This window comes from Pocillopora verrucosa, chromosome 1 (genome assembly GCF_036669915.1).
Source record: "Pocillopora verrucosa isolate sample1 chromosome 1, ASM3666991v2, whole genome shotgun sequence".
NCBI lineage: Eukaryota > Metazoa > Cnidaria > Anthozoa > Scleractinia > Pocilloporidae > Pocillopora > Pocillopora verrucosa.
Window position 1 is genome coordinate 32353178 of NC_089312.1, and position 21907 is coordinate 32375084.

The window sequence follows — 21907 nt, forward strand, 5'->3', positions numbered from 1 at the left end:
TTTACAAATAGAACATATTACACAGCGAGTCAATTAGCGCACGAAAACTGCTCAATACTAGAGCGAAAACAAATATCATTGTTGTTTCAGTGGTGAATTTTCGACGATGAATAACAAACAGTAGGTAGCAAGTCCACGCCATAAATTTACCCCTTGCCGAAGTAGATTTGACCCGAAAATTTATCTTCCAGCAATAATATCAAAGCTTGTGTTTATTTGATTTGAAAAAAGGTACTTTTAATGCTAACATAACTTTCGTCCACAAATGCCTCCGTGATCTACAGGTCTCTTGAGCTCGACAGCATGACTAATGCTATTTTTAACTTCCAATCACAGGTCTGTGCAATTCCTGTATTTAGCTGCAAGTGTCCCCGGCATCACAGACTTCTTGCTTCCTCGCTGGCTCAAAACCAGCATGTTCTGCTGCACGTGTCACAGCGCCAATAGGACACCTGTTAAAGCTGAAATACCATTCCATTCTGATGTATTTCCTTGTATCTTCAAAATTTGAATTCCCAGACTTTTGAGTAATTCGACCTTCAATTAAAACATGAAAAAACAAAATACATATTTTTGAGACCACAAAAATTGGAATTATCGAGGAAAGGCCCCTGTGAAGGAAAGAGTTAACTGGTTTTTAAACCCCTTTGCACCCTAAAATCAGTATTTATATTCTCCATACTGTTATCTTAACATTTCCGATGGTCTTGAAATGGAGAATTTGATTGACAATCAGGGACTTCTGAAATTGTTGATCATTTTCATTATTCACACGACCTTCATAATTGATTCAAAGCTGATACCGCAAGAAGAAATAAGAAGTCATTCACTCCTTGGGGTTAGAGGATTTAGGTGACTCGGAAGGTACACAATTTAAGTTGAAAGCTAATCGGTCCGTTTTCTAGTTTTAAATAATGTGAGTACTTTTTAATTATAAATATCTTGCGGCAACATCAACAAATCGGTAACTTGTAACTACACTTGTTGTTTAGATTAATTAGCTGCATAGAATAAAAATGAGTTACTTGAACTACACTTCAAGTGTAGAAAAACTAACTGGGCAATAGAAAAAGGTCACAATTTAAACGTTCATAAATAAGTTACAGCGAAACTCTGGAAACGGAAAACACCGCAAGTATTTCTGAAATTTTGCTGTGCCAACAAGAAGACACCAATCAGCTAAGTAGGATTCAACTAACAGTTGTTAATTTGTGTTTGGCTGGTATCTTCTGATCTTAAATGATGTTCATCATAAGTTGACACAACAAACATTAAATAATGAAGTGATTCTCACAGGAGAGCCCTAAAGGAAGAAATTCCAGAGATGACGCCTAGATAAAAACGAAGAACATTCTAATGGCTTCCTCGTCTCTCATGCCTCGCTCCAGTAAAATGAAGCTTTATTTTGGAGGCAAGGTTTTTTTTTAATTGCAATTTAGCAGTGAGGATCAGTTCGTTACTCGTTATCATTGACAGATCAAAATATGATTTAATTATTTTGCTTGTGGATGTGAACATTCTCAAAACTATTTTAGGTATTCTCATTCAGCATTTTTGTCTATCGGTTTACCAGCGAGTTAAACCACAAGGGATATTGGTTGGACACGAGAAAAGTTTGTAAGTCAATCGCCTGCAGACCGTAGGTTACAAATTTTTCTCGTGTTATTTCGCTGGGTAACCGATAGAAAGTACGGTCTATTTCTTTAATAAAATATCTATGGATTTACCGTTTCAATAAATGATACGTGTTTGGCTTATCAGAGCGCTCGAAATATTTCGGTCGCTTTTTAAAAGCTAACAACTTATTGCACATAAAATGCACTCCGCCAGTCAAATTATAACATTAACAAAATCTGCTTTTCAGTCATTTTCATCGGAAAGAGAACCCTGAAATATCAAGAATCTGGTTCTTCAAATTTTTCATTGAGCAACTCCTCGACTCCTTCGACGACCTCGCTAGCCACACTGGACATCTTCGCCAGCAACTGTGTAGGATTTGAAGATTTGGCAGCAAGTTTCTTCGACGAAGCCTTCCTCGAGGGAGTACCGACTGGTGTAACAACAGCTTCAAAGTTCTGACCAGTGGCTTTGTCGAAGTAGCTGTCCATTTCCCTCAGTGGTATCGCATTGTGAAGTGTACGCAAGGGATTCAGTGATTCCACTTTCGTCATTTCTTCATAGAAGTCTGCAACTTAACAATGGAGGCCAAGTATTAAGTTTTCAACACCGAATGTTGCATTCTAGCGTTCTGATTGATTCAATCAACTCCTGTTAATAACTCCTATTATATACCAAGACTTGAACTTAACAAAACGAACACTGTGATTGGTTGATTCTTGGTCACGTGCTCCTAATCAAATTGTATCCCGACCTGGATACAATTGCGCAGTTGTTGCCCGCGCGCCGAATACAACAGCACGTTTTCGCCATATGATCGTTTAAGGGCAAGTCTAAATATATAGCAAAGCACTTAATATGTTGGCCCGAGAATCCTGATGTTTCCCGAGACAAAGTCGGGAAAACTCTCGGGAAAACAAAACTAACTGTTTCCCTCGGGACGATACATTAAGTATACAATATTCCGAGTCACCTTATATGGAAATTCATTGTGCCAACTGTTGCGGAGCTGAAAAAAGGCTCCAAATATCCTAACATTCAAGATTTAGAGAAATTTAATAAAACATCTTGAAAAAGACTTTGGTTATAACCAATTCTAACCAACTCATATCCAAAGCGCGCGCATGGAATAATTGTTAAGTAATCTATTAGCATATACCTCAAACTGATTGGGCAAATACTGTAATTTTCATCGCCATTATGGATGTAATTGATATTGCTTTTAGCCGCCAGAAGCTTTCAATTGCAGTCATGATCCAAGTACGCCCTTGTCTCCATCGCTGTTTGATCTCGTCACATGCGTTGCGTGACGGGGCCAAACAATGACTGCGAGGGAGACTAAGTAAGCGCTTACTCTTTCCTTTGTTTTGCGCTTCCGTTCTTCGTTTCGTGACTCCGTGAGATTTGTGTTAAGATCACGCCGTTCACTTAGTTACTCCCTGAAAGATTCATTCCACCATGGATAGCTTTTCAACCGAGGGTCGCAAACAAAAATGGGCTCAAAAGCAGATAAAACAAAGATTAATAACAAACTTATCAGTAAATATTTCTAAACGGCCTAGAGTGCACGAAAACGCAAGTGATCAAACTGTGATTGGCTCAAGCTTCTTTATCTTATGAGTTGAAAAGTAGTGCGAGTCTTTTTTTCACCAACAAGCCACAGCAAAATCAGCGCCACGGCAATCACATACTGGTTTCGACACTTGATTGTAAACAAGCTGCTCTAAAAAAAAAAATTGATAGCATAGAGACTTACTTGGTGGCTTTCGGCTGTTTTTCGTGCTTTTTGTAAAAGAATATGGCTTGACAACCAAAGCACTTTGAATGGCATACGAAAGATTTCTGACTGCACGAATGGAGGAGGTTGTAGTTCCTAAAAAAACAAACAACGAATAGTGATTATAAGATTCAAGCACACCCCACTAACCCACTCATAAAATAAAGCTATTCCGTAGAAATAACCAGACCACTGACCAAGACATTGAAGCGACTCGGATAGGATATGTATAATACTAAAACCAAAAACAAAGAAAATGGTTTTCACCCACGTATCCCCTGCTCTCAAGACGGTTGTGATTAGCTGATTAGTAATCACATGACCCTGCATAAATTAAAATATAGCCCGAATGAGAGACATTTATTGAAAGCGATCAATGTCTAGGTTTTGCACGTGATCAGAACGTGGCTCAGGCCAGTGGTGTGACATCAAATGAACAAAAAAACTTACACACTATGGATACTTGTTTCCTCAATCTATAAAAGCCCGCAATCCAGTGACGAATGAAAAATTTGCCCGTCTGTGTCTATCTCAAAATGATTCAAAGGGAGGGAAAGAATCCAGCTTCCTTACCAAGTATAAATTTCCGCGGAGAACCTCCCTTTTTCAAGGACGGGGTTGACTGGACAACCTTTAATGGCTGACCGCCCAAGTCGCTCTTTCCCTGGTCTCGCACCATATCAAACGAGACCTTACGTGGCCGAACAGAAGAAGTGTCCGACTTGGCCGATGAAGGCTTTACTCTGCCTGTCAATAAAACACTCGCTGTTAAGCAAAGTACAAACATTCCGGTTAGTGCACTGTGGTAAATTTTCCCGTAACCACGCCTGCCTTTAGATATTTAAGCCACGTGATAGATGTCGGGCTACCAATGCATCGGAAACACCCTTGTCATTAAAAGTTAGAGTTTTGAAACTTCTAAACCTTTTATTGTTCAGATACGGTTCGTGACTCAAACACGTTCTAGCACAGTAAGGGGTAATAACCACTCTTCATTTTTGGAAATTTACGCGCTCATAATATCACCTTGTGAAATGTGAATTCTACACTAATCAATTTCCTCACTATCTACACTACCTGCCACAAATTGCAATCAAGGGTAGCTACACCGCCTTCTCAGAGAGTGCTTTAGCTTTCCGACCTTTAGCGAGCATTTAACTTCCGAGCACGGAATTGCGAAAATTGGTAACAATGATGGGTGTAACTACTTTAGTGGACCAGTCTTGCTACATCCTCATCCTTTGGGCTGAAGTCAAATACTATTTAGATAATTTGTACTCGAAAGTAATCAGCCATTGATGTGCACATTTCCCAAATGGACGAATGAACGAGAATGTGAAAAAACGTTAAGCAATTAAATATTCGCATACATGAGAAAGTAACTAATGAAAAATAAACAATGTACAATCAACTCTTAATTAGTAATCAGCAGCCATCAGAGGTGCTTGTCAATACGCGGGAAGTTAGGTTTGAAGGAATTTCTACAAGGTGACAGCGAAACAAGGTTAATAAAAGTTTTATAACGTGCTGAGTTTCATGCATTTACACAAGTACTGGATGTTAGTCTTTGCTGCATAAGAAGCTTTAGATTAACTGCTCAATATAAATCGAAATACAGAGAGGTTATTAAAATACTTGAGATATTAATACTGAGATATTAGGTTAAACGAGATTTACATCGAAAGAAAAACTTGGCAATTTTACACACAAGTCAGATTCAGTGGACATTACAGATTATATACTAACATTTTAAACTTTCTTAATACTTGTCCCTGGGATTTCCAGACACTCAAAACACGGTAAATAACTAAATAACAAAACACAACTAAAAAGTAACAAAATTGTGCGACAATTAACTAAAAAGAATCCTTCAATTATCGTTTCGTTATCGTAACTATTTAAGTGTTCTTTCCGCTGTTTTAAGTTTTAAGGTGCAGTTTAAGGCCGCAGAGGTGTTAAAGTGAAAAAGAACAAATTTCAATTGAGTGACGTAAGTAATCAGGGATAACAAATGATTTTGTTTTACCTCGCTCTCTGATTGGTTTAGAACACTAACACCACCTTCTCAACCAATCAGATGCGAGACAATAATCAATCATAACTTCGTGCCGGAGTCGTTCGTGTTTTCCCGCACTTTCCCACGCTTCTCGCACGCTCTCCCCGCGCTCAGGGGAGTTCGCATGTTTTAGCTTTGCTTTCTTATTGGTTTGTTCTGACCTTTCCCGTTGTTCTAAAAAGCTGTTGAACTTTCTTTAATTCATTACCACTAAATGATGTCTAATAGTTTGTGACAACGGGGAAACACCAACGAGGGACGGAAAAAAAAAACAGAAAAGAAACAAGGTTGTTTAGGGAAGAAGACGATTAGAACGGATAGTTCAAAAGTTAAGCCCCACAAACTGTGGAGTAGGCTCCTTCTAACGAATACTGAACACACTGAAAAATATAACTGAATTCCTGTCTTCCTGATGCTATCTGTGCCACCTTCTTTTTCACCTTCTTCGTCAAGAATCACGTCATCATCGTCTTGACCACTTCTTTTGCCTTGCTGATCATCATCAGTTGAACCGTATTCATTCTCCTGATCTTCTTCGTCAACGGTATGCAAATCAGTCCTGACTCCTGTTGTCATTACAGTTTTTAACGCCAAATGAAATGTTAGGCAGCAGAAACAAGAAACATTCAGGAAAAATTATCATGGTTGCCAAAGTCATCGATTTTCAAAGTTCCCTCACTTTCCCACAATAAATAATGAAAAAAATGTCCCTGAACGATAAAATGCAAAGTTCATCCTACAGTAACGGCCGTCTGCCTTCCCTTACAGCTGTCCATTTCACCCGTAGACATATTTCAGCAAACAGAAAAATAGAGCGTTCCTATTTTCAGGTTAACAAAACAATGAAGGGTGAAAGAATGAAAACCGCAACAAAAAAAAAACAAAACAAACCAAAAACGAACAAAACAGGACAGAACACAACGGAACAGCGCCAACTTCGTTAAGGGAAACTTAAATGAGTTCAGAGTAATCGTAGAAGCTTCTTTAAGCCTGCAGTTGTATTACATTAAAAGTGAAACTCAAACTCTCCTTCACGTTACACAATTCATAAGAACTTCGCTTTCCATGACTCAAGATAAAATTCACGGACTTTCTCCTAATCGAGAGGAATTTCCCATACTAGGTTCTGACCTGTGGCAACCATGTTTATAAATTTACTGTTAATGTAAGATTAAAGTATATATAATGGCAGACTAACCTACAAGCGCAGCGAACCTGCAGGCTTTCATTAGCGTGATGCTTAGCAATTAAAATGCTTAGGAGCCAGGCAAGGCAAGGGGTACTTCATTACGATCAAAATGTTTTTGCAAGCTAAGGAAGGGGTAAATATTTAAGCATTAAGGCAAGGAGAAGAGGCATAAGCTCGAAGATTATTCGTCAGGAACTGAGGTCCGTTGTCATTTAATCTTTACCAGGCACTTGAATTTAGTCTGGCTAAGGCCTTCTGGAAACATGTTCCCCAAAATTTGTAGACATTGAAATGTCTTGACAGCGCAAGCGATATTGAAACTTAATTTTAGGCAAAAGCATGGCGCAACAACGTATCTATACTTAAAAATTTATCAAAAGGAAAAACATGGCAAAATGAAAAAATGAAAACAACCAAAAAAAAAAAAAAAACAGAAAACAAAGGCAAGAAAAATGCAGTAACCTCTGTTGTCGAAAGCCCTTATTTGGAAGTTTGTGATCACCTTCAATAAACATCAAAGTTATTTGATAATCTGAGGCAAGCTTACACAGCCACATTTAAAAACAGGTCATGGGTAAATATTAATAATTTAGTACAAAAGTAGTCAAAAAAAATTATCTTATTCGACCCTTAACAGCGACAAATACGCAATGCCAATAAAAGAGGACATACCAACGTGTTATCAATCGTAAACATGCCTTCCTTTTATCCACATAAGGTTGACCTTTTTACGCATTGACAGTTCCCACGGTTAGACTATCCGAAAAATACTTATCACAGAACATTTGTTTGAGTTTAACTTCCCTTAAAAGCGTTAGCAATTTCCAGCTGGTACCTTTGTCAAGCCAAATTCCGTCCTTAAAGAATAGTAGCTTGATAAGTTTAATTTTTTAAAAGCTGGACAGTCAGGGGGAACGCGAAACCCTTGTGTTCACGTTCATTATTCCTCCCGCCATTTGGACGGTTATTGAGAGAAAAAAGGTCTGAGAGGAACAAGCTAATGTAAACTGCCAAGGAACACTTGTCCCGGAGGTATCTGGAGGTTTCGCCCCATTACTACTTCGCCCTTACCACCTTTGCGAGTTCGCCCCTTGAAGTAATACAAGTTCGCCCCCCACCTTAGCCATTTTTTACCCAAATCTTTCAACTTGTTTGCTGTCGACCATTTTCCTTTTCTACCATAATATGTTTCGATCCCAATTCCAGTGCGATAACTGTTGGGTTACTCTGTAGCTACGTTTACACTGAGGAGACAGACAAACCTACGATCCGCACGTTTACGGCAAACGACAAACGACACTTACCGAACGGACTTACCGAACTTACTTACCAAACATGTATAAGATTTACAAATACGTCTTTCGCTTGGTTTTATCGTGCGTTTTCGTGTTTAAGATCAATGGCCATTTCTTTATCGTCTTAACTAACTCATAAACAAACATACCTTCTGTCAACTTTCCAAAACAAAAATCATCTGGTGATCCATCAACCGAATGAGCCTTCGGCCTTCGACTGGCCACAAGTGGTTTGGAATCATCTTCTTCCACGATGCATTTTATCGAACTTGCCTCTTGGTCCTTCGTTTTTCTTCTTAGAGGAGAATCCCTTGTTGGACTTCCAACGGATAACACGTCACTGTCCGATTTACATCTCCTTTCAATTTCAGTTGGGGCGGGGCTAATTTCTGTTTCACTCAAACTGTTCCTTTGCCTCTTTAACGGTTTCTCTTCACCAGACGAGTCATCAATAGATGTACCCGAAGACACAGTACTATCACCTGTGCTTGGACCCACGGCAGAATCTGAATAGTCTTCCATACCGATTGCAAAACGTGGCCGCTCATTACCAGCGTATACAGTCTCATCGTAAGGTTCAAATTCTTCGCTTTCCAAAGCTTCCTCCACAGCGGAGTTCTGCTCTGCACTTACAGAGCTACCTATGTCATTTGCAGTGTCGTTAACAAAACTTCCAGTTTTTTCCGTCGTCTGGGATTGTCCAGGATAAGTACTTGTGGCTATTCCGTAAGGAGCAGAGGAAGAATTAGGACTGTTAATTGATGTTGTCGTATTAACCACACTATCCTGAACTTGATGGCCATCATCCGCGACACCTCTGCTCGTTGTATATACATTCCCCGTCGTTGAACCACCAGCAGCCGACGAGATTCTCACATCTTCCTCACTTCGTTTCCTTGTAGGCGAGTTCCTTGCTAAAAACTCTGGATCATCCATAGTCTTGGCTCCAGGACTGAAGTGCATCTCCACATGAAATCGGTTTTCAGACAAAGGATCCGCCTTTGGATCCTCATACAACAACAGCACAATCTGAGTCATGTAGTTCAATTCTGGTACCTCTCCTAAGAACGACACAGCTCTCTGCCACTGGTTATCCGGAATATCCTGTCAGAACATATGAAAACTATCATAAAAAACCTTACCTCAGACGGATTTGTTTAGTTGTAAGCGAACTTGCAGGAAAGTATAAAGACAACCTCGATGTATTTAAACTGTAGGAGTAAGTAGTTAGTCGAATAGAGATAGACATTTGCGGAACCAAGAGAATTCAACAATAAAACATTAAGGAAAAGTTACATTTACGAGCTTGAGGGAAATGTCTAGGGGGGTGAAATGTCAAAATGTGGTAATATTTAATCATACTAAAAAAGCTATCCTCAGAAGATGGGTCTGAATTTTTTATTAAAAACATTCAGATAATCAAGCTTAAAAGGTAAAACGTATAGTAAGCAAAATGTCTGCGAAAAAAACTGTCATGTTGTTTTTAGAAACTGTCTGTCGTTTATAAAAACAACATGTAGCCTTGAAGGTAACTTACTTCAAAAAGCTTTCCAAATCGAAAAGCATTTAGCACTGTATGCACGTGACTCTCACTTGTAAAATACAGCCTTGTTCGAACATGGCGATGCGGTGTTTCCACACTCTGTGAATAACTACAAAACAAAGAAGACAGCGAATTTTTTCACAATTGTAGCTTCATGACTCATTTACGTAACGTGACTTGACCAACTGACCCCGCGTAAGCCGCACGTGAAACAATACTTTAAGCTACCCGTGATACAATTATTTCCCTAATCAAGCGCCGCGAAGCCCCCTTTTTTTTTTGGGGGGGGGGGGGGATGTGTTGGGGAGAGGGATCTGGGAAGTAAATGAGGCAACGCCTGCGAAATTAAGCACTCATTACCTGGGATTAAGGCGGGTGTGTATATCTGACTTGTCTGCGTGCCGGAGATCTCCTCTAATCTTCCTTAAAAGTCTTACACAAACTCTTTGAGCAATGGCTAGCTTCTCTTCCATTGTTATTCCGTATTCCTAAAAAAAAAGGGGGAAATGTCATTCAAAACTAGTAAAGTCATAACATGAACATCTCAGACATAATCAGGTTTAGATCCTACAATATGAAATTTGTTTAAATTGAAGACCACATAAAAAATGCTACATTCATTAGACTGGGAAGTGGGATTTTGAAGGGGTTCTGGAGAGCTCCTCCAAATACACGCAAATGGTTAAATGCCCGATGGTAAGGAAATGGCAATTCTATAATTGGTATATGTCAACTGATGCGGCACCACTGCGATGAAAAGGTAAAACTAATAACTGCTGCCTTTTCGAAGGGTACATTTATTGTTATGAAATAGGTTGTCAAAATAGTATAATGACTGTTTTTAAATAAGGGGGGGCGGGTGTGTCAAAGTACAGGGCCGGAAAGTTGCGGGAGACTGGGAAGTCTAATAGTCGCTTCACTGAACTGAAAAATTTGGGTTCGAGCCCTTTAAGCGGAACAACATGTTGTGTTTTTGAGCGAAAAATTTTATCTCTCAGTGCCTGTCTCCTATTAGAATGGTAAATGTGTGCCAGTGAGCTATCGAGAAGACCAGACGAAAATCTAGGCTTAAAACTGGCTATGAAAGCGAGTCTGCTCTTTTATCTTTCTCACCTGCGGAATAACAATGTCTGCAAAAGCCTTGGCACACTTGTATAAATCCATAGCGTTTTTCAAACACAGGTTACTACATTTAACAAAAATTAACTACATCAGTATCTTCGACTGCAAAACAGATCGTTAAAATTTTATCTACGTTAAGTTAGCCTCCAACTGAGAACAGCCTACTGAAAAATACATAACTATCTAGCACATAAATCTGCTCATCAAATAAAAAAAACCTGTACCACGACTTCACATTTTATTTACACTGTAGCATTTCATAATTACATATGAAACGAATGGATGAGTAACTCAGAAGCTAGCGTCATCCTCTCTGCAACTCAGGTGCAAAATTAAAAATAATCACAACCTGCTCAGTCATATTTCCCGCGCTTGACGCAAGTAACATGTTTTTTTTTCTCTACCCGCTTTTGACACTTCTAGTCTGTTTTACCGATGTAGTTACTTAAGATTTTCTTTTAAAACAGAGGTCGAACATTAATAACACTTTTACTACCATCGTTCATATAGACTAGAGCCTCAGTGATGAACAAATCATTTATTAAACAAAACCATTAACGGGCCATTATCCCACTCGCTTTTACGAACCTGTTATGCTGCACGTCGTACTTGATACAGTCGTAGATATCTGGAATAAGACTGATGTCGAACTGGCCATTTTTCAACTTAAAATCCTGAACAACGTTAAGTGAATAAGACATTTTTATTCAAAGGGAGTACGTTTCTAAAGAAACTGTGGTGCTGCGTCGGTGGGAGAGTATAACAGGGGAATTTAGTATTATCAACTTAGTTGATAACGTAAATTGGCCACCGCAAATAGTTTCGAAGCTAACGTTTCGAGCGTTAGCCCTTTGTCAGACCCCCTTCTGACGAAGGGCCAACGCTCGAAACGTCAGGTTGGAAACTCTTTACTGTGGCAAATTTACGTTATCAACTCAGTTGGTAATACTAAATTACACTTTCATAAGTTCAGATAGATTAACGATTGAGAGACTCTGAAAACGGACTCACACCCTACATGTGCATCTGACCTTTTCTAACTTCGTCCACCTGTGCATCATCAGCTCCAATGTTTCGTCATGATAAAGGAAAGGATCTGCAACACAAAGATCACCAAAGGAGAAAATTAATTGAAGCCTAGAAATAAGCTTTCACAGAAACGCCTTGTAGACAATCAGCAACCAAACTTGTGTTAGGGACTCCAGGAGTTAAATTACATACGCGTTTGCACTTGCTCACTGCTTGACAAATTACGTTAAGCGCAACAAAAGTCTTAAAGAATAACGGTTCTTACACTATCATGAAGCCACCTCAAAGAAACTTTTCCAGTATTTTCTTTCACTTGGTTTCCCTCAACAAATGTCCCTGATAAGACTTATTTGCTCATATTTATGGCGACTTGAAATTTTTTCCCAGAAAAGTAGACTTGATGTTAAAAAACTGCAGTTGTTAAGCGGGAGTGTTAAATGAGAGAAGTCAATAACTTTTGACCCTTATGTAGCTATTCTCACCTCTTGGATCATAAATTTTCTGGGATATCAGCTCCTTTAATTGTCCAGTAAGATTCGCTACCAAGTTGTGCAGCTTTTCACACATTTTGTATGGATTTTTCACAAATTTCATGGCATTCATCACAGAAGGAGACTTGTTTGGTGCAAGCTGCAATCAGACAAGAAAGCAGAGAACGCACGTTTTGACAAAATTAAAAGAAGGATAACTTGATCGCATCATCACTTAAAAGCGCTTTTTGATTAAGAGACGTAAAACCAGAACCAACGTAATTGCAACAGCCAATCAGATGAAAGGAATATACCCTTGAGGACCAATGAGAACTTCTAGTTCTAGTTACGCATCTGATTGCTAGCGAGAGAGGCGCGAGTTTTCGGAGCCAATCACAAAGCGAAGTAAAGCAAGAACGAAACAATTACATGTTACCTTCGATACCCAACTGAAAATTGCACTATCTAGAATTAAATTCCGACAAACCCTAGCAAAATCCTCTTCTTTGAAATCATCATTGGAATGAAGCATTTCATGAAGCCTGTGTTTTACTCTGTAGATAGAAAATTCCAATAATATTACTTTAAGAAAACATGTCAATAAATGAAAACAAGAAAGTGGGTTTAAAAAAAGGAAGAAATACAGTGAACATTGTAATTATTAAGTACACGTGAGTGTAATTTCACCATCATCCTCTCCATAATTTTTACATAAATGGTCACCTACTGAACATTAATGAGACTTTCACTAAATTGATCACAAGCGTTGGGCCTTGAATATTCCAAAACTTAATTAACAAATACACTTTCATAGAAAGCGTAGATATGTTGAACAAATATATCTCACACACAAATACTACTCGAGAATTGGAAAATCAAACTTGAACTTACTTTCCTAGTATCTTGGTAGCAGCATCAGAGGTGTCAAGCATTTCCGTGGTGTTCTTATCACTACGTACCAGATGTACAAGAACTGGTGTCAGCTCACCTTCAAGTGCAAGAAAACCCTACAGACCAACAGAGTACAAGCTTGTTTAGAACTAACACAGTATTAACTGTTTGACCACAATAAAGGGACTGGCATCTAATGTCTCCTTACAATATCACCTCCGAATCAGACATTAAAGTTTCAAGTGTTTAATAAGTTTATAAATAGAAGCACATGTACGTAGCTGTTTGTTTGAGCTGGATACCTTTGCAAATGCTGCAGCTGTCATTTGAACTCGTCCCTCATCAGATGCATAAATCTTCAAGTCATGCCTGTAGGTGCTATGAAGTCGCAGTAAACCAATGCCAGACATTGCAGAGTATCTCCCTTGACCTCCAGGGTACATGCTCCTAAATTTTAAGATATTTGCATAGGCTAAATGTGAACAGAATCATGAAGAGGAAAAAAACAACCAGAGAGGTGGAACAACATTACATCAGAATCCACCAACAGTTTTGAGAACTCTTCCATTTTCTAATCAGAGATTGAAAATGAAAAAAGACTACACGTGAAATGTTTTAATGTGAAGCCACTGTGTTTAAAAATAGCCCCTCTCCCTTCTCCAGACAGGAGAGAGGCAATACCAAAATTAAGCGTCTTGTCCAAGAAATGACACATTGCAACTATCCAGAGATTGAACCTGGGCATTTCAAACTATAGTCTCCATGCAATTAACTGGAAAATTTTCATCACTTGCTATTTCATATATATGTACCTGAAAGCCCGTCCTAACTGTAAGGCCTGCTCCTTTCCCATTGTGGTCAGTTCTCCACCCCACTTGACTATCAGCAGCAGTGCGTGTTCAGAGTCAACTGGTACCTTTAGTTTTTCATCTTTTGTTTCTTCATTTTCCTGTGATTCTTCACTTGATTGCCCTGTGCCTTCTTTACTGTCTTTTGTTTTTGCTTCCTTCCCTACTTTTTGCTTTCCACTCTTCTCATCGGAACCAGAATCTGTTAGTCGACTCTCACTGCTTTCACTTTCACTCCCATCTCGAGGTTTGCCAAGGTACTTGAATTGAACCTTTCTGTTAATTCCAGAGAAATACCCATACCTAAAGAAGATTGATGAGAGAAAAGCAAAATCAATAATACCATCAGAGATGATACCATCAGCAGCATAAATACAACCATTAAATAAAAGTTTGTACCCCTACAAAACATCTTCCTCATGGCACAGTCTAGGTTAATATGCACTATTGGCCCACTTTTTATATGTTTGCATTTGCATGTCTTGTTCTTCAACTCAAAACTAGTAACCCTTCCATATAACATAACTAAGAACCAGCCAAATATTGTGCACAATGGTTGACATTGTTCATTTTGACTTTTAATTTCTTTTAACATTCCACCCAGCAAAAATGAAGTAAAAAAATAACTTCTTAGAGAAAATTGAGTTACAAAAAGACTAACACAGCAAGGAATACATTCCCAAAAACAATTCAGGGCAAGAAATCCTGCAAAACCCAATTCGTGCCTAATGAATCAGAACAATATCTTGAGGACTCCCTTGACTTCACCCCAAAAACTTTTCAACAACTAAAAAGTACCAGCAAAGTCTTACGTATTTCGTGCAAGATTTGTGATGAATGACATGGAAACACATGTGAATCTTCAAGAATAACTTACATTTCCAACACACTTTTGAGTTGATGGAGCTTGTTACGCCTCTCAAAGATTGGAATCCCCTCCTTAATGTTGGCTAGCAAATCTCTGGCAATATTCAACACCTCTTGTAACTGGGTCGGCCTCTTCAACTTGAGCTTGTGTTCATCAAAGCCAAGATACTTCTTGAAAAGTTCAATAAATCTGGTATAGAAAAAACACTCAGTTTCATTTCATGAAACTTAACCCTTTAAGCCCTGATATCAACATGTATATTCTCCTCACTGATCTCCATAAATTTCTAATTTTAGTGATTGAGAGAATTTGTTCAAACATAAAGACATTTCAACTTTGGTGATCATTTCATTCATTCTCATGATCTGTATATTTAATCAGGCAGTGATGTTGTTAGGAGAAATTAGATGCTAGTCACTATTGGGGCTTAAAGGGTTGATTGTCTCATTCACAGGCATATACACTATACATGTACAAACAACATACCATAGTAAGTCATACAAGTTGCAGTTTCAAACAGATTTCAAACTAAATTTGAATTTTATTTTCCTTTTCCCTTCCTAAAGTTATGCACCTTCCAGCTATGGAACGACAGAGACAATAATTCAAACACGTTAAACATATTTTTGACCTGCAATTCATGTCAAACTACAATACACAAGTAACAAGTCATGCCCCACAAAAAGTCCCCATAAATATGATTCAAATAAACTATCTTCCGGAAGCTGTATGGATTGAGGTACAATGAACATCACTAACTGGAATTCCATGCACCATTCAATATCATTACAATATCATTACAATATCATTACAATATCATTACAATATCATTACAATATCATTACAATATCAAGCACACAAGAGATGACATAAAAGAAAAATATCAATAGGCCATTTTACAGTTGTGTACTTAGTTGCCAAGCCTTTGATTTGGAGTGAGGCTGAAGGTGACCTTGTTGTGTTAGAGACTAGAATCTAGTTAGCATGATAACAAATTAATTTGCATTTCAAAAGCAGCAAGGTTTGTATCATAACAAGGTCACCCTTAGCCTTACTCCTGTTCAAAGGCTTGGCAACCAAGCACACAACTGTAAAATGGATTATTGAGGATTATTAGTAGATCCAACACCAAATTCTCCAAACTAACAAGCTGAAGATAAAAATTGTGCAGCATACAGTTAAGAGAATTATTGAAAGAGATCTTGGAAGTGAATGGGTAAACACTGTGTTTATCTCACCTTGGATGCCTGACTTCCATCTTCATTTTCTGCTTTGGAGTTCGGTCACCATGCCTGATAATGCCAATAACACACCTTAGCTCTAACATGGTACCCTCCAGGGCTTCAACAGTGGGTGTCTCTTCTGGTAAATCAAGATTGTACGGTGTGTATAATTGAGGTGCTAGTTTATGTACAATAAGGCTCATTAAGACCTGTGCTGCATCATCATAGTACTTCTTGGATGTCTTTACAAAACTGAAGCCATTGACATCACAAACATAGGATTTGCCATGAGTGCGCAGTAAATCACACCCACAAACTGTTTGCTAAGTGGAAAAAGAATTCAAGATTGTTCAGTATGCTATAATATATAGAGAATAATACATGGATGTGTGTAGATATGGAATTTCTCTTTAAGTGTTATACTCAATAGCTCATGAGTAAGCACAGCAAACACGTGAGATGCCAGTTGAACACCAGAAGAGAAATTCCATATCTACAAGCAACCATGTATTATTTTGTTTATTGTATAAAAACATTAACCCTTGACTGACAAGAAAAGTCGACTTTATTAACGTATGAAAATAAAAAGATCCACAATCTTCCTGAGGAAAGTTTGAATATCACTGTCTGATTTAGCAACCACAATACAAGAAAATTCTGACAAACAAAGATGAATTGAGAATGGTGAAGGCTTTGCCGTTCATTCATCAACCTGACTGAGTGGCAAGAAAGGCTGATTGGCAATATCAAACACATGTGAAAAAATACACTATTTTGTGATGCATGTTGTTATGGCTTTTCTCTAGGCTTGAAATCCTCACATACCAGTAGCACCATAGTTTATAAGATAAATAGCATGAACAGTTCAAGTACATTTATACCAACATCACTACCATGGGGGCAAGCATTCAGTGCTAGGACCCAAAAAGCTCTATCACTGCTGCAGCTAGTGTCTATAGACTGAAGAAGCTAGAAGTGTCACTTCTTCTCCCAAGGAATGTGTAAGTCTACAGCAAGTTATCCCCCAGCATTTCATTAGTCTCCTCTCTCCTCCCAGGAACATAAACCTTAATCTCCAAGGTAGACATTAGCATGGCAAGAGTAAATGCCTGACCTGAGAATACAGTGACCATGACCAGGAATCTGTCCAGGACTTTTCAATCTGGAGCTTGTCCTTAGTGTAAAGTTGGTAAATCAAGGCACAGTGGTAAACAATGCAAGTGGTGGTAAGATTAAAAGAAGAGGGCTTGGGTCAGCTCAATAAAAAAAAAAAGGACAGGTCGTGCACTCCCTCCCTTTTGGCACTGCTATTGCCATTGAGCTGTTTTCTGTTGCACTTTGTTTTACCATCAACAGAATCTGTGTCCTATCCCGATAACTTGTACCAATTTATGAGCAACGCATCCCAATACCTTGAACAGGTTGCAGACTTTATTTGCCAGTTCTTTCTCATACTGGTTTAGGATGACAGGATAACGTATCTCCTTTCCTTGACTATCTCTTTCAACTTTTCCATCAAGTGAAGGAGACTTCCGTGCCTCAGCATGAGCATACTCTGGGCCCACTGTATACACCTTGATTTATTGATCCACAAAAGAAAAACATGTCTCTTACTACATTTTATAGAAAAAATTTAATATATTCTTAACCTAAAACAAGTTTTTCTAAGTTTTTGAGGATGACAATGAATTACAATTAGTCTCATAGTACAGAAAAATAAACTTTGAACCCAGGAAAAAAAACGAGAACTATAACCTACATGTTATGTCTGCAAATTTCTAATGAATTGAACTTATGTCCATGTACTTCTCCAGTGTCCTCCTTTTCAGGAAGTAAATAGTGAAAATTAACACATATAATACCTGTTATATTTGTATTACCAGACTTAACATCCCTTAGAATTATCAAAACTCAAAAATTCAATAAGAGAAAGGATTGATTGATTGATTGGTTTGTCATGCCTAAAATAAGGGAGAACCCTACTTCTCTAAAAGGTCTCATTTCAAAACAGAAAGAATTACAGACAGTAAAAAACTGCTATGTCTTGCCTACCTTCACATCTGTTCCATCAGTGACCACAAAGTCCTCATAAATGTAAGACCCTTCCTTGCGCACAGAACTCTCACCTGAGTACACACTGCTTCTATTTCCCACCTTTCGGAACAATCTTTGACTGCCACCTCCAGCTGATGAGGGGTAATATATGTACACATTGTGGTCTTCTGCATTTACTGGTTTTTCAACAAAGGGTTTTTGGAATACAACATCACCAATCTGTACAGAATCATCCGTCTCAACAAAATTAGTGTTTATGGGATCTCCATCATCATCTCGTAGCAAAATAGCATGTCTTGGTGTTTCAATCCCTGCACTCTCCAAAAGACTGTACATTGTTGGTCTGCAAAGGAAAATAGGCACAGTTTTAACCAAAACTCTTTCCTCTGGCTTGTATCTAAAAAGCTGTGTTTTATATTAATAGCCAAAATTGTGGTAATGTAATGACAAAAACAAGGACAAAGTTGAGTGTGATATAGAAATTGAGCCTGGAAGGAATATTTGAACATCTAGTCTGATGGTCCAGATGAGAGTTGTCCTGAGAAAGAATGTTGTCGGTAGTGACAACTGACATTTTGACAACTGGGTGGAGGTCATCATCAGTGTTGTCACTCATCACCCCCACTCTGGTAATAAATTCTGCTTAGGTTGCCAAAATGTCAGTCACCATTACAGATACAGTGCCTCCCAGGACTACCCTCACCTGATTGATCACATGTACAACACACATACCTGTCCATCAAGGCATATTGCATTTCCAAATCATTTAGACTGAATGGTTTTCTCAGCTGGGCATACTCAATTGCTTTCTCAAGTGGAAAGCCTTTGGAGTAAAATGAAATCAAACAGTCACAAATGGGCCATTCCTCCACTGGAACATTCAGGATAGTGTCATCAGGAAACACAGATATGTCCACACAGTCAAATGCTGACATTCGATTTAAGATCTCTTGCATAGGTTGGGAGTTGGTCTAAAGGAAGTGGGTAAATGAATGATTAAATACAAATTTTAGGGCAAATTTTCAATCAAACGTTTCAGCTGCACCTCGCTTAAGGCATTGACACTGTCGAAAGCCCAAGGCACATCACTAAACAAATATTTATTTAAAAGAGATATATTATATATTTGCCGGTTATATATGTATATACCTTTTTGCTCATTGCACAGACCCCAATTCTAATCTTAGGAATTGCATCTTCTTCGTCGTCTTCATCGTCATCTTCACCATCATATCTAATAAATGGTCTTGGATAGTCAGCCATTTCCTCTGTTCAAAAGGCTGTGTACGAAACTGCAGACGTCACACCACCGATAGTAGTAACTAACAAAATGTTAACATCTTGTCACCTTCCGCCAGACATCTTCTGACATTTCTGCAAGGGGAAGTTTGAACAACGTAAACGTTTAGACTTATGATTGAGAGTGGAGAAAGATTTTAAAACTGGCGAAAAAAGAAGATATCGACGAATTTCAACATGAGGATGAAAAATTTTTCTACATCCAGATGAGGACCGATTTAAAACTCGATGCTGCTGTTCACATTAACGGAGTGAACTACGATGAATGATGTCACCCTTCCTTCAGGAAAACAGCCTTAGAAAGTCGAATTCTAATAAAATCCGTTCGCTGCCATTAACTTCAAACTTACTTATTGAAACAAGTTACGAGAAAGTGTAGCAACTTAATTACGAGAAAGTGTAGCAACTTAATTACGAGAAAGTGTAGCAACTTGATTACCAATACTTCGTCATTTTCAGGCGAAGCGACCGCATTCCTTGAAAAGTGCGGTCAGCAGTAAATGGGAAGAGATAAATATGTCATGTACGGTGACACTTATGTATTCAACCCGTCAGTGCCATATCCGAAGTTTGGACCACTACGTGGGCAGCTTTCGTGTAAACGTATACTGCTCCACAAGGATAAACGGAAACATTTCTTAAAAGGCTCTAAATATATCAAACACAATACATTTGTTACTCAAAATTATTTCTCTAGCCCTGTTAATTTTTTTCGGCCTTCAAAACTGACCATCACGGTAAGCTCAAACTTTCACTTGCGACTAAATACAGGAATGGCTCCGACCTGTAATTGGATGATAAAAATAGTAAAAGTTAATAAGTTGTATCTTAGCTCTTTGCTCGTGAGTATTCTGAACCACGTGTCTCGAAGCGGAACAATGAAATATCAATGCGAGTGAAAACACCGATGTTTCAAACAAGAAATGGTTACTTACGTAGCGAAGGGAAGGTAGCCTTTCTTGTTCAGCGAGGTCGTTCAGCGATATTCCGGCGATGAAAAAGTCATCGGCTGACAAGCTTCGCTGACAAAACTCGTGTAGTCAGTTTATGGGCTCCTGGCGGAAGACCAGAGACTGGAACCATTCCTGTATTTCATCGCTGACAGGAATAACTCCGCCTCAAACGTTTATCAGTTTTTTATCAATAATTTCTTAACAACTTTAAAAAAATTTTAAAAATTTAAAACTAAACTAGTGAGCAGCGCTGTGCGAACGGTAGTTGTAAAACTTCTTTATTCTCTGACGTGTTTCGTCCAGCTGTCGTAAATTTCTTCAGGGAGTTTTACAAGTTAACACTAAACGCCTATATTTATTATTGTTAGCGGCTATTGCAGGAGCCAATGACCATAAGGGCTTGGCTGGACCTACGAGCAGGAATAGGCAAAGTTGTGAAAATTTGAAAATTTATTTTGAAATTTTTTTAAGCAAGGTGAGAAATATTTTTTGGGAGCCACAGTTTTAACTGAAAATTTTCAAATTTGAAAAATTGAAGAGGTTTTTTACAGATAATGCCTGGAAAGCATTTGGCAAATGAGGTTAAGATGGCTCGTGTACTTTACAGAAAATGTGGTTTATGTTCTACTCATTCTTTCTTAAATTTAAGTGGTATAAATACCTTGTTTAAAAGAGTAGTGTGATACAATAGCAAACGAGATATACTCGTTCCAATTCAGCGTCATGTGATGAACAGCCTTCATTAATTTTAGAACAAGTTTTATAAAACCATTTTACTCTTTCTTATTATAGCCGAAAACTGTTCGAAGATTGGTTGTGCCATCACCGCAAACAGTCAAGATACTTGACATGATTCAGTGCAAGAGTCACTACCACCAGTTTGACTGGTAAGACATTTTTTTGTTTGTTTGATTCGTTTTTTTCCTTTTTTAGGTCTAGTGGAGTTGTTAGAAATTACCAAGCAAAATTAATCCGCGACTTTCTTCCTTTAAGTGTTGTGCAAAAACGGATGAAGAGCCGGATGAATGGATTTGTCCTTCATGTGAACAATTACCTAGAAAATCAGTTTTCCACGAAAAAACTCCCTGGATAGCGGCCGAGCCATATTTCTCCAACAGAACATTCTGTAAATTAAAACCGCGGTCGCAGCGTCACGCAACATTGCGTGATTTTGCAAACGTGACATGCAGTTTGGCCCTATAGTAGTAGAAGAGAACTTCATTTGCAAGCACTGTAGACTTCAACATAAGAAGAACCTAATAAATCGCTCTTTCACGTTTTATCTTAGTGTATAAATTATTTAGCCAGAACGAAAAAAGATTAATATACGCATGAGTTGGAGCTATTCCTGTCCGCGGTGAATACTGGGAATGGCTCCAGTCTCTGGTTGTTCGCCTGAACAGACTAAATGAGTTTTGTCAGCAAAGCTTGATAGCGGATGACTTTTTCATCGCCGGAATATCGCTGAACGACTTTGCTGAAAAAGATAGACTCTGCCTTCTCTTCGTTATGGAAGTAGCCATTTCTTGTTTGACACATCGGTGTTTTCACATTGATATTTCATTGTTCCGCTTCGAGACACGCTGTTAACAATACTCACGAGCAAGGAGTTAAGATATAACTTGATACTTGGGAATACTGATTACACTGTCAAAAATTCCTGCGAATTTTC

The 21907-nt window shown here is 38.4% G+C and overlaps 1 protein-coding gene across 4 annotated transcripts; it reads right to left on the bottom strand.

Moving 5' to 3' along the window:
• Window positions 1-818: 818 nt before the first annotated feature.
• On the bottom strand, window positions 819-19747 carry LOC131772560 (inositol hexakisphosphate and diphosphoinositol-pentakisphosphate kinase 2). Of its 4 annotated transcripts, none has more exons than XM_059088497.2 (22): window positions 19722-19747; window positions 19133-19357; window positions 18716-18954; window positions 17981-18326; window positions 17341-17502; window positions 15944-16251; window positions 14715-14894; window positions 13802-14140; window positions 13292-13436; window positions 12990-13105; window positions 12586-12652; window positions 12111-12258; window positions 11631-11695; window positions 11188-11273; window positions 10591-10663; window positions 9838-9965; window positions 9472-9586; window positions 8084-9038; window positions 5891-6016; window positions 3968-4141; window positions 3374-3490; window positions 819-2191 (listed from the first exon to the last, which is right to left on the bottom strand). In XM_059088497.2, the coding sequence occupies exons 2-22, from the start codon at window positions 19244-19246 to the stop codon at window positions 1896-1898; spliced, it is 4299 nt and encodes a 1432-aa protein (XP_058944480.2). In that variant the 5' UTR covers window positions 19247-19357; window positions 19722-19747; the 3' UTR covers window positions 819-1895. The 4 variants fall into 4 exon arrangements, with proteins under 4 accessions (XP_058944480.2, XP_058944479.2, XP_066023905.1 ...); XM_059088496.2 differs by having other exon boundaries at window positions 19633-19742; XM_066167808.1 differs by lacking the exon at window positions 5891-6016 and having other exon boundaries at window positions 19633-19742.
• Between the last annotated feature and the right edge of the window lie 2160 nt (window positions 19748-21907).

Bases quoted from the DNA above. Each gene is read 5' to 3' on its own strand.
- LOC131772560 (XM_059088497.2), bottom strand. From the start codon at position 19,246: ATGGCTGACTATCCAAGACCATTTATTAGATATGATGGTGAAGATGAC. The intron at 12,259-12,585 runs GTTTGTCGGAAT...GTCTGATTGCAG, and splicing joins AAGAAGAGGATTTTGCTAGG to CTTGCACCAAACAAGTCTCC. The intron at 6,017-8,083 runs GTATGTTTGTTT...TAATGACAACAG, and splicing joins TTTTGGAAAGTTGACAGAAG to GAGTCAGGACTGATTTGCAT.